This window comes from Polypterus senegalus, chromosome 17 (genome assembly GCF_016835505.1).
Source record: "Polypterus senegalus isolate Bchr_013 chromosome 17, ASM1683550v1, whole genome shotgun sequence".
NCBI classification, from domain to species: domain Eukaryota; kingdom Metazoa; phylum Chordata; class Cladistia; order Polypteriformes; family Polypteridae; genus Polypterus; species Polypterus senegalus.
In genome coordinates, this window is record NC_053170.1 from 10,928,858 (window position 1) to 10,945,162 (window position 16,305).

Sequence of the window (16,305 nt, forward strand, 5' to 3'; positions counted from 1 at the left end):
GATTGTAGTCCGCTAATCAGCACAGAGCTGGTCAAGATGACATAAGTGGTCTCCGTCCTCTGAGGGTCGCTGTTTATGAAAAGGGTACATGCACCAAGGTCATAAAAGTATGACAATAATGGCTGTGAATTGTACACAAAGGAGAGTGTGATCCAAACGCAAAGGGGGACTTAAACCTCCTCAAATTCCCCTCCCCACAGGTCATGAAAAAAGTCTAATAATACAGACTACCTGCTATGGACAACGAGGGGCTATATCTGTCAAACCTGCTCTAAAAGGGCTTCGGCTGGCACTGTTCTGCACCCCACCTTTGGCAGGTCTTGGTTGAATAAAAAGTACATAGCTTGAAGTATTTGCTACAAAAAAAACAGTACTAAGAACTACAAATGGCCAGAGTACATGCAGTGGGGATGCTACAAAAGTTTATGAGGTTCTTGATAAAGTTACTGGGATGGGAAAGCGCCTATTGAAAGTCCAACTATGCACCGACATGTATGCCCTATCATATGAATGGGTGGAAACGTGCCAGCATAACTGTAAAAATGCAGACCTGTTGAAGTGATGCCTCTCGCTCAACGGCGTGGGGGCTGTGGGCTTAGCTGCTCTACACTTTAGCGACATCTAGTGTCCACTCGCCATTATAAGTTAAGTTGGCCGATCACAAGAGGGCGGTTTAAAGAAGCACATCCCGGTGCGAAGGGTCACTGTCGTGCGGAGGAAAGTCGAAACATCCGTTGGAAAGAAATGCTTCCCTTTTGTTTTTAAGTAAGGCTATGCAGTCCTTGCATTTTCGATACTTTCCGTAAAGAGTTAGCTCGAGCTTCTTTTCTGTTGTTTTTTTTTTTTTATCCTCCGATTTCAACTTTAAAAACGGCGGCCACGTCGCGAACGTTTCTTGTGTTGGGACAGGACGGAGTCGACCTGACAAATCTTCGTCAAACTACAGCCGGACCATCGCGAAACGCGACACGGCGCTTTCTGACCACTTACTGCACTTTAAAGTGGATTTAAAAAGTACCTGCCGTATGGGCCGGCCCTGCATTCCTGTTGGAGACTCCTTCGTCCCTGTCATATGGACGTTGTTACCTGATTGGCTGTGAGCCTGCGCACGCCGTACGGGAAACCGCCAAATCACAACACGGAAGTAGACTTCCAAAGGTAACACGTCGTTGTTGTCGTCTTGTTTCAATGTGCGGGTTTTATTCTCCCTTTACCTGTCTGACGCTTTACTTCGACTGCGAATATAACAATGCCTCATATTCGTGTTTACATATGTTTTAAAAATGAATAAGACAGACTATGAGGGTCGCTGTATTGAATAGATGGGCTTTGCTGTGGTAGATAGTGACGCGCCTTTCGATTCCTTTGATCTATCAATTTAAATGAATCGATCCTTTTGAATAATTTAATCAGGGTTGTTCCTTCTGATTGAATCACAGATATATAAATGTATGATTAGCACATACTGTATACAGACGTGGACAAATTTGTTGGTAACCCCTCCACTACAAAGGAAAAACCCACACTTGTCTCCGAAATAACTTGAAAAGAACAAAAGTAATTGACATCCGTCGTTGTTGTAAGTATTTACCAAAAATTAGACTTTGATTTAGAATTTTTGAATTAAACAGAATGTTTCAAATAACAGCACAAATGAAATTGGCAAGGACAGAAATAACGGGATCCTTAATATTTTGTTGCACAACCTATAGAACAGTGATTCTTAACCTTTTTTTGAGTCACAGATCCCTTTAAGAATCTGATGAAAGCTATGGACCCCTTTCCAGAGAAATATTCACATAGACGCAACTTTACATGCAATGAATATCATGTACTTTATTTATTGAGAATTTGATTGTCTCGTACATATATGCCATACACAAATTATTATTAAACTTTAAACAATCTAAAAAGCACTCATTTTGTATGCAAAAAGTAAAGGCCATTCATAATAATACAATCCTCTTGTGCAAATTAAAACAGATCAACTACTATGCATTCTACTGGCATTGCTACTCCTACTACATCTCCTCTCTTGTTAGCTCCTTTTTTTCAATGAGAAGGTTGTTCTTGTTTTGCCTTGAATAAGAAGATCACGGAAGGGCATTTAAAAGAAACCACGAGATGAAAGAGATTGGCCACAGAGCGTCTTGCGGGGACCTCAAAAATGAGACTTTGTGCCAAGAGATTGACCCAGGACCGTCTCGCGATGACGTAGAACATGAGATTCTTGCAAGACACGCCGTACTTACAATCAATATCAAATAAGCCGAGAGGCAGCAAAACATCTAGTCGTCTAAAGGGTTTGAGCACACACAGATCCAGGGCTCTCGGTGCATATAAAGCGTAGAAGGACAATACGTTATAAATGATACGTAAGCGGAGAAAAGAGACTCAAAAGCGTTGGAGAGGAAAAAGAGCGATAAAGAATAATCTAGATGCAAATTCAGGAAATAAGGAAAGTAGTTATCAGTCCGGAACAAGTACGTCCGATCCGGCTCAGGATTAAAAGACAGAAAAGTAGAACTTCATAAAGACGTTCACAAACACTGGCGCTATACACATGCAGAGCAGGTTAGAGATTATGAAAGCAGTGGAATTCGAAAGGCTCAAAAAAAAAAAACGTTGACGCGATACACATGTGGAGAAAGTTAAAGAATATGGAAGTAGGAAAATTAGAAAGTATAAAAAAAGAAAGTAAAGATGGCAGTAGCACAAACAAACAAACTGCCTCATTTAACTATGCACCAGTCTAACTTTGGTTTTGCACAATAATCACGGCACTATTGCACCGTAACACTAAATTCTACAACCCCAATTCCAATGAAGTTGGGACGTTGTGTGAGACGTAAATAAAATCAGAGTACAATGATTTGCAAATCCTTTTCAACTCCTATTCAATTGAATACACTACGAAGACAAGATATCGAATGTTCAAACTGATAAACTTTATTGTCGTTTTGCAAATCTTCACTCGTTTTGAATTTGATGCCTGCAACACGTTCCAAAAAAGCTGGGCCAGGGCCATGTTGACCGCTGTGTTATATCGCCTTTCCTTAATAAGCGTTTGGGAACTGCGGACGCTAATTGTTGAAGCTGTGTAGGTGGAATTCTTTCCCGTCCTTGCTTGATGTACAACTTCAGCTGCTCAACAGTCCGGGGTTCCCGTTGTCGTATTTTGCGCTTCATAATGCGCCACACATTTTCAATGGGAGACGGGTCTGGACTGCTGGCAGGCCAGTCTCGTACCCGCACTCTTTTTACTACGAAGCCACGCTGTTGTAACACATGCAGAATGTGGCTTCGCATTGTCCTGCTGAAATAAGCAGGGACGTCCCTGAACAAGACGTCGCTTGGATGGCAGCATATGTTGCTCCAAAACCTGTATGTACCTTCCAGCATTAATGGTGCCTTCACAGAAGTGCAAGTTACCCATACCATGGGCACTAACGCACCCCTATATCTTCACAGATGCTGGCTTTTGAACTTTGCGCTGATAACAATCCGGATGGTCCTTTTCCTCTTTGGCCCGGAGGACACGACGTCCATGTTTTCCTAAAAACAATTTGAAATGTGGACTCGTCAGACCACAGGTACACTTTTCCACTTTGTGTCAGTCCATCTCAGATGAGCTCGGGCCCAGAGAAGCTGGCGGCGTTTCTGGGTGGTGTTCATATATGGCTTTCGCTTTGCCTGGTAGAGTTTTAACTTGCACTTGTAACTGTAGCGACGAGCTGTGTTAACTGACAATGGTTTTCTGAAGTATTCCTGAGCCCACGTGGTAAAATCCTTTACAGAACGATGTCGGTTTTTAATGCAGTGCCGCCTGAGGGATCAAAGGTCACGGGAATCCAGTGTTGGTATTCGGCTTTGCCGCTTACCTGCATAGATTTCTCCAGAATCTCTGAATCTTTTGAAAATATCATGGACAGTAGATGATGAAATCCCTAGATTCCTTGCAGTTGTACGTTGAGAAACGTTGTTCTTCAACTGCTGGACTGTTTGCCCACGCAGTTGTTCACAAAGTGGTGAACCTCGCCCCACCCTTGCTTGTGAACGACTGAGCCTTTTGGAGATGCTCCTTTTATACCCAATCATGACAAACGCCTGTATCCAATGAACCTGTTCACCTGTGGAATGTTCAAAACAGGTGTTTTTGGAATATTCCTCCACTTTCCCAGTCTTTTGCTGCCCCGGCCCAGCTTTTTTGGAACGTGTTGCAGGCATCAAATTCAAAACGAGTGAAGATTTGCAAAACGACAATAAAGTTTATCAGTTTGAACATTCGATACCTTGTCTTCGTAGTGTATTCAATTGAATAGAGGTGGAAAAGGACTTGCAAATCATTGTGTTCTGATTTTATTTACATTTACACAACGTCCCAACTTCAACTTTAACTTACATTATTCTGGGGTCTTCACAAGTGAGCAAGTGGATAACCGCCGAGTGGTAACAGGGACTACTAAAGAGGTGCTGAGGGATTTGGAAATTGTAAAGAGAGAGAAGAGCTGCTGAGATTAAATAAGCTGAAATCAAACAAATCACCAGGAGCACATCAGAGTTGCCCTCGAGTTCTTAATGAGGCTGGCGAGTGCAGATAGAAACCCTTGGCACATATTTATAGGAAGTCACTGCGCACGTGGAGACTCTGAAGGACTGGAAATAACAAACATCATCCCGTTATATAAAGAGGGTGAGCGGGCAGATCAGAGCAACTACAGGCCAGTAAGCTTAACGTGCATCACAGGAAAAAGAATGGAAGGAATTATTAAGGATACGGTTGAGCAACGCCTGGCGAGGACAGGAGTTATTAGGAACGGTCAGCGTGGGGACAGAAGAGGGAGGTCGAGTTTTACTAACACGCTGAAATTCTATGAGGAGGCAACAAAAGGATACGACCAGAGAGGAGCTCATGAGATTATTGATGTGGACTTTCAGAAAGCGTTTGATGAGGTGCCACCTGAGAGGGTGGGCATCAAACTACAAGAAGTGGCAGTTCAGGGTGTGTTGTGTCAGTGGGTGCAGAGTTGGCTCAGACACGGGAAGCAGAAGGTGAAGATATGAGGAACCTCATCAGAACTGGCCGATGTTAAGAGTGGTGACCAGCAGGGGGCAGTGCAGGGGCCGCTGCTATTTTTAATATCTAGAAATGATTTAGATAGGTTTGCTTCCTGCCTTGCGCCCTGTGTTGGCTGGGGTTGGCTCCAGCAGACTCCCATGACCCTGTAGTTAGGATATAGCAGGTTGGATAATAAATGGATGGATAAGTTAGCAGAGGATACCAAGATAGGTGGATCAGCAGATAATCTGGAATCCGTTATATCATCACAGAAGGACTTCAGAAGCAGACAGGCTTGGGCAGACTTGTGGACGATGAAATTTAATGTCAGTAAATGTAAAGAATGAGACGTAGGAAGTGAAAATGTGAGGTTTGAATACACAATGGAGGTCAGAAAATGGAGAGTCCGCCTTATGAGAAGGACTTAGGAGTCGTAGTGGACTCTAAGATATCAACTTCCCGACGCTGTTCAGAAGCCATTAACAGACTGTCAGGTTATATAGCGCCTTGATGTGTGCAGTACAAGTCACAGGATGTTCTGCTCAATCTTTATAACACACTGGTGAGGCCTCATCTGGAGTCCTGTGGGCAGTTTGGATCTCCAGGATTCAAAAAGGACATCACAGCACTGGAGAAGGTCCAGAGAAGAGCGACGAGGCTGATTCAGGGCTACAGGGGATGAGTTATGAGGAAAGATTAAAAGGGCTGAGCCTTAAGGAGATGAAGAGGAGACCTGACTGAAGTGTTTAAAATGATGAAGGGCATTAGTGCAGTGGATCAAGACAGAGACTTTAAAATGAGTTCATCAAGAACACTGGGACACAGCTGGAAACTTGTTAAGGGGAAATTTCACACAAACATGAGGACGTTTTTTTTTACTCAAAGAACGTTAGACACTAAGTGACCAAGTAGTGTGGTGGGCAGTGAGACTTTAGGGACTTTAACAACTGGACTTGATGTTATTTTAGAAGAATTAAGTGGAGGGGATTGGCGAGCTTTGGTGGGCTGAATGGCCTGTCCTCGTCTGATTGTTCTAATGGAGTTTGACACCCGTCCTCTAGATGGTCTCCAATCCCAGTACTGGCTGGGCCTGAATGCGCTGAGCTTCAGGTGGTATGGCGGCTGGCACAAGTGGGCATTGCTGCTCTATAAGGACTCTTGGCCTTTTCTTCCTCTTGTTTAAGCTGTCCCTTAGCTGACGTGAGCCTCTTTTGTGTTCTCGTTGTTCTCACAGCCACCCCGCTGGCGACATGGTGCCCCTACAGGACGTGTGGCCCTCGGCGTGGCTGCTGGCACCTCTTCTGCTGCTCCTGCTGACTGTCTCTGCACTGCTATGGAGGGGTCAGAAGCGGCCAGTGGCCGCCCTGCTTGGTCACTACCTGGCCATGAAGATGGTAGCCTGGCTGGGCCATCGCCAGAGGCGTCTATTGGAAGCGAGCACGCTGGACGTGCGGAGGGTCCAGGAGGGGGGCTTGTTGTGTCACCTGCGGCTGAACCAGCACACGGAATGGGGGCAGCGGCACAGGTTCAAGGAGGTGACAGGTGGGTGAGGAGGTGGCCATCTTTATCAGAGACCTTTAGTCCCAACTCCACCCGTTATTCACATTCTGCTCTCCTCTTCTCCTTCCAGACGCTGACTCCTTTCGCCAGCTTCACCCCCTCACTCAGTATGGCGACTACGCTGAGCTCATCCACAGAGTCATCCAGGGGGTCCCGGAGGTGCTCACTGCGGAGAGGCCCTGCACGCTGACCCTCAGACCGCCGTCCTCTGAGTGGGACCACGTGTACCTCTGCACCCCTGCAGCCAACGTGCACTTTTTCTTACAGGTGAGGCTCTCTGACAGCCCAGGGTTGGTATGTCGGGCGCGTTATGATCATCCAGATGCCCTAAGGGGTTCGTCTGTCTCTATCCTGCAGGGCTCTACTGTGTGGATGGACGCCACCTTCCATGCCTTCCCCAGCACGTGGCTTCTGCAGAGAAGTGCCAGCTTTGGCAGGCTATCAGCCTGGAGGCGGGCAGAGTCCTGGATGCCCGCCGGAGTCTCGGTGGGCTCCTGGCTCTTCCGCCGCTTGCATGCTGCCCCTTTCCAGATGGCAGATGAGCGAGATGCCCTCTATGTGGAGCTGCTGTTGGCACTGAAGGACCCCACGCTGGAAGTACTAGAGGCTGCCAGCGCTCGAGAGCTGTGTGCTGCGTTTGCCACCCTGCAGGTAACCGAGTTAGCAAGAGATGGGGAAGCTTCTGGCAAACTTATTTTTTCTGATGTAGCGCCTTACAAGTAAACACCCAGCAGGTTACCCAGATGTTGTAAATTCCATTTTAGCCATCTAATCCAGACAAGTCAATAGACACTGGCACAGAACAGTCCGTATATACAGTGGCACCAGTCTCATGGCATCTCACAAACTGAGCCGCTCACTAAGTTTTCTCTGGCCAGACACAGTCATTCGTATTTATGAAGAGTTTGGGTTTTGAATCATACCTTTCACAAGAAGCGCCATCTGAATTAAGTGCCTTTCAAAAGGAAGTTTATCTTGTACTGTTTATTTTTTATATAGCGCCTTTTATTATCATAAAGAACTTTAAAAGCGCTGTGCTGTTATGTAGTGCCAAAGTCATTCACAATGAGAACACAGCGATCTGTTTATAGTGCCTTCTATCTCTGGCCAGTTCATAGACATCTCTTTTTCTGTATATAGTGCCTTTCACCCTGTTGCCTGTCGGACCGGTAATGACTGGTTATGTACAGCGCCTTTCATCTCACAGCACTCAGTTTAAGATCTTTAATCTTCATCCAGTTGTTTTATAGAGCAGCTGTTTGCTTTTTATAGCTCCTTTCCTAATGTGCAGTTGGCACATTTCATATTAATTAAGGTGACCATCCGTCCCCGTTTTCCGGGCAACTGTCCCCACTCAGAAACATGTCCCCGGTTTCAGCAGGTTCACTTTTTTTGAATGTACAGTATCTCATCACCACGATAATTTGAAGTCGGCGCGCGTGCGCGGTGTTTTGACGGAGGCCGTGCTTTACCACGAGATAAGCTTTCGCTTTGTTCTCTGTGGTGTTTGGAGTCCCAACTCGTGATCTCTATGTGATTCTACGCTCCTCTAGCCCCCAACCTCCATGTCCCCGGATTGGCCCAAAACAATTCTGGTCACCATATATCAATCCTTGATTATCTTTATTTTAATGTCAATGCGTGTATAATGATGAAGCAGTTTACTGAGACCTTCTGTATAAAAGCACTTTTAGACAATCCCCTCATTCCGAACAGGCGATGTGTTTCGTGTGGTGCCTTTCATAAGTTGGTCGGTGTGCAGTGCCATTCACGAGACGCTGTGCAGATGCCACTCACCGCGGATCGCTCGGGTTGCCACTTTTGTGTTTTACTTTTTCGTATGCGAAGTGTTGGGAAAGCATTGGAATCGTCGAAAAATTCCATTTCGAGATTTGGGTGAATCTCGACGTTTTAGACCGTCTTCCCTGAGTCCGAAAATACCGTTTTTGGAATTGTTTGTGTGTGTGTGTAAACCGGATAAACTGAGCACACTTTCACTCAGGTCAACCAAATGTTGCATGCAAGTATTAGGGTACAAAACGTAGATTTCTATCAACTGTTGGGCTAGTTCCGCTAACCGGAAGTGGTACTTTTACTCATGGAGCCGCGGAGTCCGAATTTATTCAACCTTTTATAATAATTGTTCAATATATTATTCATTTGATTTGATTTGTTATTGGTGGTTCTTTAATGTACATAATATAAAATTATTGCGGTTTACTCCTCAAATATCCATCCCCATAGCTGAGTATACGAGAAAGTTAAGGGGCGAGCACTCCCGACTTTTTGTTGTAGGAAGTGACGTTTTCTGAAGAAGCCATCGTGTGTGGGGTTGAATCAGATAAATCGCTCATTTCGGTGTTACATACCCATTCTAAGGCGCTTTATAAGTACTGTATACATGTTTGGGGGGGCGGCATTATTGGCCAAAAGGCTCAGCAAATTCGTGCGTAAGCAGCAGGGTTCGGAAAAATATCACCCATGAATGGAAAAAAAAGTAAAATTCTCTGATTTTTATCCACAAATGTTTCAAAAATCATTTTCAGACTGGCCTTCAGTGACGGCATCAGATACAGCAGTTGAAATTCACCACAATAACAGAAATAAACATTACGCCGATGATCATTTCTAGGAAGATAACTAATTTATAATTTCGTTTCGTTATCAACCCTGCTCTGCGCAGAAAATATCCCCACCTATCACTTGCACACCATACTGGTGGTTTTCGCAGCGTAATTATATTAAACTAACAATGGGAACAGGGCTTATCAGTGCGTCTGTGCTATATTCATGTCTAGTTGATGCTTATAAATAATTATATATGAAAAACTATTGCTGTTTCTCTATATGTGGACACATCTATGCAAAATTGATCTTAATTTCTCTCTATACGTTATTTTAATTTTTTATTTAACTAGGCTAACATATTCAGATATGACGGAGGGGCAAACTGAAGCACCGAGCGGCACGAACTCGACCTTTTTTTTTTAATGTCTACAATCCATTACTTAAGACAAACACTATTTTGCTTGCCCCCTTTTCACTTACATTTAATATTTCTTTTCAGTGTCTTAGCTTTGAACACACACACACACACACAAAGTCTGGCCAATTTGCTAATCCACTGCCACCCATCACCTTTTCACCACTGTGACACAATTTTTTTTTCTTTTGTCTTTCCCAAAAAAACTATAAAATAGTCTTTACCTTTATCTTTCATACCTTGTTCTTATTCGATCGATCTTCTTTTATTTTCCATGCCTCCTCTGCTTCTCTCTCACATTTCTGTAACAGTCTTTGAATTAAAACATTCTTATTCTGTATCACCAGTTCATTCCTTTCCCACCATATATTTTCTTTAACTATGTTAATTAGTTTCCATTGACTTTTTGCCATTTTCTCCTTCAGATCCTTACCCACTAATCCATACAGTACCCCCCTCCTTTGTAATATCCTCTTTTCCTAAGAACTCATCCCATTTCTCTGATACACCCTTCCAAATTTCTTGTGCTTTTTCACAGGGCCAAAACACATGTGCAGATGTTTTCACTTCTGTACAATTCCCTCTCGGACATTTCGAGGTTTTTGCTACCCGCCTTTTATACATTGCTGCATTTGTCGGTAGTACTTCATGCACAGTATGTTTAACCAACCCAAGTCCTTTTGTCTATTTGTCAGCTCCTTTTCATTGTTCTGTTGCCATCCTTTCTTTTGCTTGATCTTCAGTCATATGTTGTATTTTAAACGTTGCTTCGTCTTTCTTTATATATTCTTTCAGGGCCCTTTTCCTTCCCCATATTGTTGCCTCTCCTTCCTCCCATCAGTGTTTCCTTAAAAAATGTATCACTGTCTTATAATGCTTTGCCATATTAAAAGCAATGGGTCAATTGTTAGTAATTTTGAACAGTTTTGCTGCACGAACTCGAGCTACGCCACGGATGCAGGTTCACCATAATTGTCTGCATTGGCTGTTTTTACAAGTGAGCCCCAAGTAAGTGAAGGGACACGTGTGGAGTCAGCGGTGGGGACTGCACTGGCATCCCCGTGCTTACAGTTTAATGCCTTGACCTCTCCACCTTGCAACTTCTTCTGTTTTATTATTAATTTTAACTAGCTGCCCCCCTTTTACCGCCCGCGTAGTAGTGAAACGGGACAAACTTTAAAAATCAATAAACAAGCAGGTATCAGTGGCTAAGCGGGTGCAAAGTTCCGCTCCAAAACGTGGCTTGGGGTAGAGCGACTCGAACGGAAGCTGGCGCGTGAGTGAGTGAGGAGAGCCCCGCCCAGCTCTCCACTCCTGACGTCACGCTTCCCCCTCCCCTTGGCCCATAGTCTCTGTCTGTCGAATTGGCGCGAATATGTCGCTCCAGCAAGCGAACTATGATACTTAAAGCCGTTAGAGGAGTCAAAATCAATCGGAATGCTCAAGCAAATTCTAGAAAAAAAAAAAACCCGATCTAAATCCGGAAGTAAGAGACACCGCGAGGCTAGCGCAGGAGTGAGGATGACCCCGCCCCCTTCCTCTCGGCCCGCCCCCTCTGTCTCGGATTAGCGCGAATATATCGCAGCAGCAAGCGAGCTATGATACTTAGCACAATGAGAGAAGTCGCAGACTCAACCAGAATGTTCAAGCAAATTCTAGAAAAAAAACCCGATCTAAATCTGTTAAGTACTTCTCTCGTGAAAAGCGGACAGACAGATGTTGGATTTTATATATATATATAGAAATATGCCAATATTAGGATGGCATCAGGTCTCTGACTGTTGCTGTGCCCCTTTGCATTCACAGGAACGCTGGCAGGAGCTGATTGAAGACATTCGAGTGGGCACCCTCAGCCAACGGCTGGAACTGGAGCAGGACCTGCGGCAGCAGGTTAATGGTTTACTCTACGGTGATGCCCACCGAGCCGACGATCTGTGCCTGGAGTTTGAGAAGGGCTTTCGTGGGATCGCTCGCCGGCTCTGGCCCAACCTGAAGCTAGTGGCGGCAACGCTGATTGGTCCAAATCAGCTGTATGGTGCCATCTTGCAGAATTACTGCTGCCAAGACGTGCCCATCTACTCACCAGTCTACACTGTGGCAGAAGGTCAGCGGAGGTGTCAAGTGAGGTGTTCGGGGTGATCTGGTTTGTAGGGACCACTGGACTCTGTGGCTCTCGTTTTCAAAGGGTAGTTGGCTTTCCCAAGCCTAAGGGGTCACCTGTATGCCAGGGTTCTCCTCAAGGGCCATTACAATTTCAGTGTTTCGACTCCAAATCTGGAGAGCAATTGAGCTGCCAGTTTCAGTGCATAGGAGCCATAGAGTTGCCCACTGCTTGGCACTGAGGGCCATAAGGCTGCCCCTCTCCAGTAGCGGAGGGCCATTCTGGTGCCATCTCTTTTATTTAGTACTTCTTATTCTGGTCAAGTCTAGTTAATGATGCCCACTGACCAGGCATCCGCTTTGAGTCTTGAGTCCAACAAGCAGTCTGTATTCTCGATTTACACAATATAAATCCATTGACTTTAGTAGACGCCACCGATGCCCAAGGGACCCTTTTGCCTCCTTCTTGGATTTTCTGATTTGAAGCACATGGCCCCTTTGTCACTTACTGCACCAGCTTGGTCCCCCATACTGGTCAATCAGTAGTACAGGGTCAGGACTTTCTAACATCTGCCTTTTGTGTGATGTGCAGGGCTGGTCGGGGTGAACATCTGGCCTGAGAAGCCTGTCCCCACATACCTGTTGTGCCCAGGCTCCATATTCTGTGAGTTCATTCCAGATAATTCATGGAAAGAGAAGCAGCCTAAAACATTACTCATGGATGAGGTGGAGGTGGACAGCGTCTACGAGTTGGTGGTCAGCGGTGTCGCTGGCCTGTGCAGGTAGGCCCAGGAGTTTTCGTTTCATTGTCCTCTTCAGCTCAGCTGCTGTTTATGCTGTTGCTCTCCTGCTGATGAAGATCTACTTGTATCCACTAGGTGGCAGCAGAGCACTGCTTCATTTCTATTTCTGCTCATTTAAGTTTAGTGAAGCCCATCAACTGACTGAAATGCCCGATAGGTGGCACTAGATTGATATCTGGTGACTAATTGGTTGATTAGTCAGCCAGTCATATTTTAATTCCTAATTTCCAATTGCAGGTTCCGCACTGGCGATGTTGTGAAGGTGACAGGCTTCCATAACCAGTGTCCCATAGTGGAGTTCAAGTACAGGTGGGCATCAGTGCTGGCCAGATATGTGCCTCATACCAGCCCCTGCATCCACGGGACTTAATGTGTCTGCGTGGTAATTTCTTTTCAGACGTGGGCAGACTCTGAACTTGCGCGGTGAGCAGACCACCGAGGAGATGTTCGTGCAGGCCCTGCAGAGTGCGGTGAGACAGTGGGCTGGCGCCGAGCTTGTGGACTACGGCTGTGCTGAGAGCAGCCTGGCAGGTGGGCACAGGTTCTGCTGGTCACACGTGTTCCTAAGCGGGTCGGCCACCCATTCAGCACTGTAGTGAGCCGCTCTGTTTTAGGCTTAGCTTTTTGACTCTTGACTCTTTTCCAGGGTCTTTCTCTGTGGGGTCCGATCACCATTATGAAGTCTTTGTTGAACTGGTGGGCATCAGGAATCTGTCAGAGGACCAGAGGCTAAAGGTGTGTTGGAGTGGGCGCTGAGAATGAACCACAAAACCTGTGTGTACCCCATGACATTGCTTGTTGTACTGCACGGCGAACTGGCATTTTGTTGTACCATCATGATGCCAACCTACCCACTGTTGTGATTGCCAGGGTTGCAGAACTAAACTGCCACCCTGTACTGAGATGACATCCAGCATTGATGTCCAAGTTTAGTTTTCTACTCAATTCATTACATTGTGGCACCCACTATTCTCCTTCCCCATCTTGGTGATGCCCACTGTACTCCATCTTAGTCTACACCATTGCTTGTTCATTGATTTGTGGTGCCCTTTGTTTCCTCTCACATTGGTTTGAGGATGCCAGTGTTGCCCTCCTACTGGTTTGTATTCACCAGTATTGGATTTGACGTTAGTACTCATTGTCACAGGATTCCTGCCTACAACACTGAGGGGCCCAATGTTATGTGCCCATCGCTTTATGGCACCCATGAGGTTTGTTCATTAGCTTCTGGCACTGCCCTCTCATTGGCTTGTGGTACTTAGTGATACTTGTGTATTTATAACTTGGGTGCCCTGCATTTCCTGCCCATTACTTTATGATGCCCAGTGCTGCAGTGATACCCTTCCCTTGGTTTGTGGTGCTGGTGAATCATCTTTATATACCACTCAGGTGCCCAACTCCATTTGCCCCTTGCTGCTTAGTGCCCAGTAGTGCCCTGTCATTGGTGTGGGCTTCCCAGTGTAGCCCTGTCATTGGTGGATGCTCCAATGTGCTGCCCTGTCACTGGTGTATGGTCTGCAGTGTTGCCCCTTCACTGATTTTTAGTATCTGGGTGCCATGGGTGTCTGTCCATGGCACTGAGCCACCCAATGATCCCTGTTCTCTGCTTTACACCCCCATAATTCTGATTCATTGGTTCCTGGCACTACCCTCTCATTGGTTTGTAGACCATAGTGACACCAATATATACACGTATATACCATTTAAGTGCCCATCAATTCCTCCCCAGTGCTGCCCTCTCACTGATTTGTCCTGCCCTTTGCTTTGTTATTCATATGTGATGCCCAGCCCTTGGGTTGTGGCCTTGGTAATTACTCTTCTTAGACCTCTCAGATGTCCCTGTTGTCCATATTGCTTAATTGTGCCCTGCGCTGCCCACTCATTGGTTTATGGTCTACGATGTTGTCCTCTCAGTTTATTTACTGCCCATTGGTGTCTGCCTGTGGCACTGAGGTGCACAGTGTTGGCAGACTGTTGCTGTATGGCACCCATGGCATTCATTGCTTGTCTCCCTGGGCTGCTTTCTTATTGGTTTGCTGTGCCCTGGTCAATCACTGCCTACATATCACCAAGGTGCCCCAACTGTGCCCACCCATTGCTTTGTAACCCCAGTTAGTACCCTCCTCTTAGTTTTTGCTGCCCTCTCATTGGATTCTGTTCTAAAGTGTAGCCCTGTGATTGGTCTGAAGTGCCTTGTGAAGCTTGACTAATGCCCGGAGGTGCCAATCTTTGTGTGTCCGTTCCTTTGATGCTCACTCATTGGCTGGAGTATCCCGATGATGCCAACTTCGATTGTAACAGCAGTCACTGGCAGTTTTCCCTTCATGATGAGCATTGCCAGTGCCAGCTGCTGGTACCCCTGGATGATTATTGCAATGAGAATTTGCAGTGGTAGGCACTCAGGTGCATGTCGGTAACTGGGTGCCCAGCGTCATCGGCATCACCTCCCCCGCCCCAGCGCCCTTTCATCTCGTTTCGGTTACATTTCTGTATTTCCTGCCACAGGAAGCTGGCTGGCTTCGCCGAGCACAGGTTTGTGTGGTGACTTGTGGCGTCTCTCAGTGTCTGCCACGTTTCTCATTCTTCTCGTCCACCCGCCTCTTAGACTCACTGCCCGCCGTTTGCTCCACCTGGGAGCAGGTGGGCTGAGGGAGATCCTGACTTTTTTTGTTGTGCCCCTCAGATCGCCCCCCCCATTTAATCCCACCCAATTCTCCCCCTCTCCCTACAGCTCGACCACAGCCTCCAGGAGACGTCGGCCACATACAAGTCGCTACGCTTCAGGGGCAGCGTTGGACCCGCTCAGGTGCAGCTGGTCCGAGGTGGATCATTCCGGGAGCTTCACCGTCATCTTCTGAACGAGTGCCCGGGGACCCCTGCCAGCCTGGAAGTCCCCCGTGTCCTGCGTCGAAGGGAGCATGTCTCTTTCCTTCAAAGCAGAATCATCTCGTAGTCTTGCGTGGAGGAAGAGGAGGGTGAAGAGTCAGGGCCACCATAGACCATTAAACAAATTGCCAGGTGTCCAAAACATCTGTACGAGTGACAAGACCACCACCTGCTCCCACCAGTGGGTTTACTGGAATTGAACATATCAGGGGGCAAAATGTCCAGCAGGGTAGGGGGTGGCAGGGGTGAGGTGGGTCAAGGCATGCTGGGCACAGATGGCTGAGTTGCGTGGGGGCTCCTTACTACTGTTTGGGTCACACCAGTCAGTATCCAGTAGCAGGAAGCACAGCGGAGACCACCCATCCCTTTCCCACCCTGAAACTTCTACCTGTCAACCTGGGGTTCTTGTAGGTGAGCTCCAAAAAACCATATGGACCAGGGTGGTCAGTCACGATGCTCAGAGCGGTCAAGAATGCAGACCAGTATAGCCATTTGTGTGGGAACAGGGTGGTCATCATGTGACCTGGTGGGGTCAATCATGTAAATTAGTGGTCAGTTGTAAGGAGTGTTGTGGTCAATCATGTAGGCCAGTACAGCAATTTGTGTGGATCTGGGTGGTCATCTTGTGAACTAATGCGGTCAACCACATAGACCAGAGGCCACTTGTGTTAATTAGTCTAGTCAGCGGTGTGGAGCTCGGTGGTCATTGATGTAATCCATTGTGGTCAATCATGAAGACCAGTAATCAGGTGTATACATCAGTATCGCCAATTCTGTGGACCACTGTGGTCAATGATGTACAGTCGTGGCCAAAAGTTTTGAGAATGACACAAATATGAATTTTCACAAAGTTTGCTGCCTCAGCTTTTATGATAGCAATCTGTATATACTCCAGAATGTTCTGATGAGTGATC

At 46.3% G+C, this 16,305-nt stretch overlaps 1 protein-coding gene across 2 annotated transcripts; it reads left to right on the top strand.

The window, feature by feature from the left end:
- The first annotated feature begins 274 nt into the window (after positions 1 to 274).
- On the top strand, positions 275 to 15,807 carry ghdc (GH3 domain containing). 2 transcript variants are annotated; one of them, XM_039739997.1, is made up of 10 exons: positions 275 to 1,158; positions 6,294 to 6,601; positions 6,690 to 6,886; positions 6,977 to 7,270; positions 11,409 to 11,706; positions 12,295 to 12,484; positions 12,743 to 12,814; positions 12,903 to 13,036; positions 13,152 to 13,240; positions 15,237 to 15,807. In XM_039739997.1, the coding sequence occupies exons 2-10, from the start codon at positions 6,310 to 6,312 to the stop codon at positions 15,456 to 15,458; spliced, it is 1,788 nt and encodes a 595-aa protein (XP_039595931.1). In that variant the 5' UTR covers positions 275 to 1,158; positions 6,294 to 6,309; the 3' UTR covers positions 15,459 to 15,807. The 2 variants fall into 2 exon arrangements, with proteins under 2 accessions (XP_039595931.1, XP_039595932.1); XM_039739998.1 differs by having other exon boundaries at positions 275 to 765.
- The last annotated feature ends 498 nt before the right edge of the window (positions 15,808 to 16,305 follow it).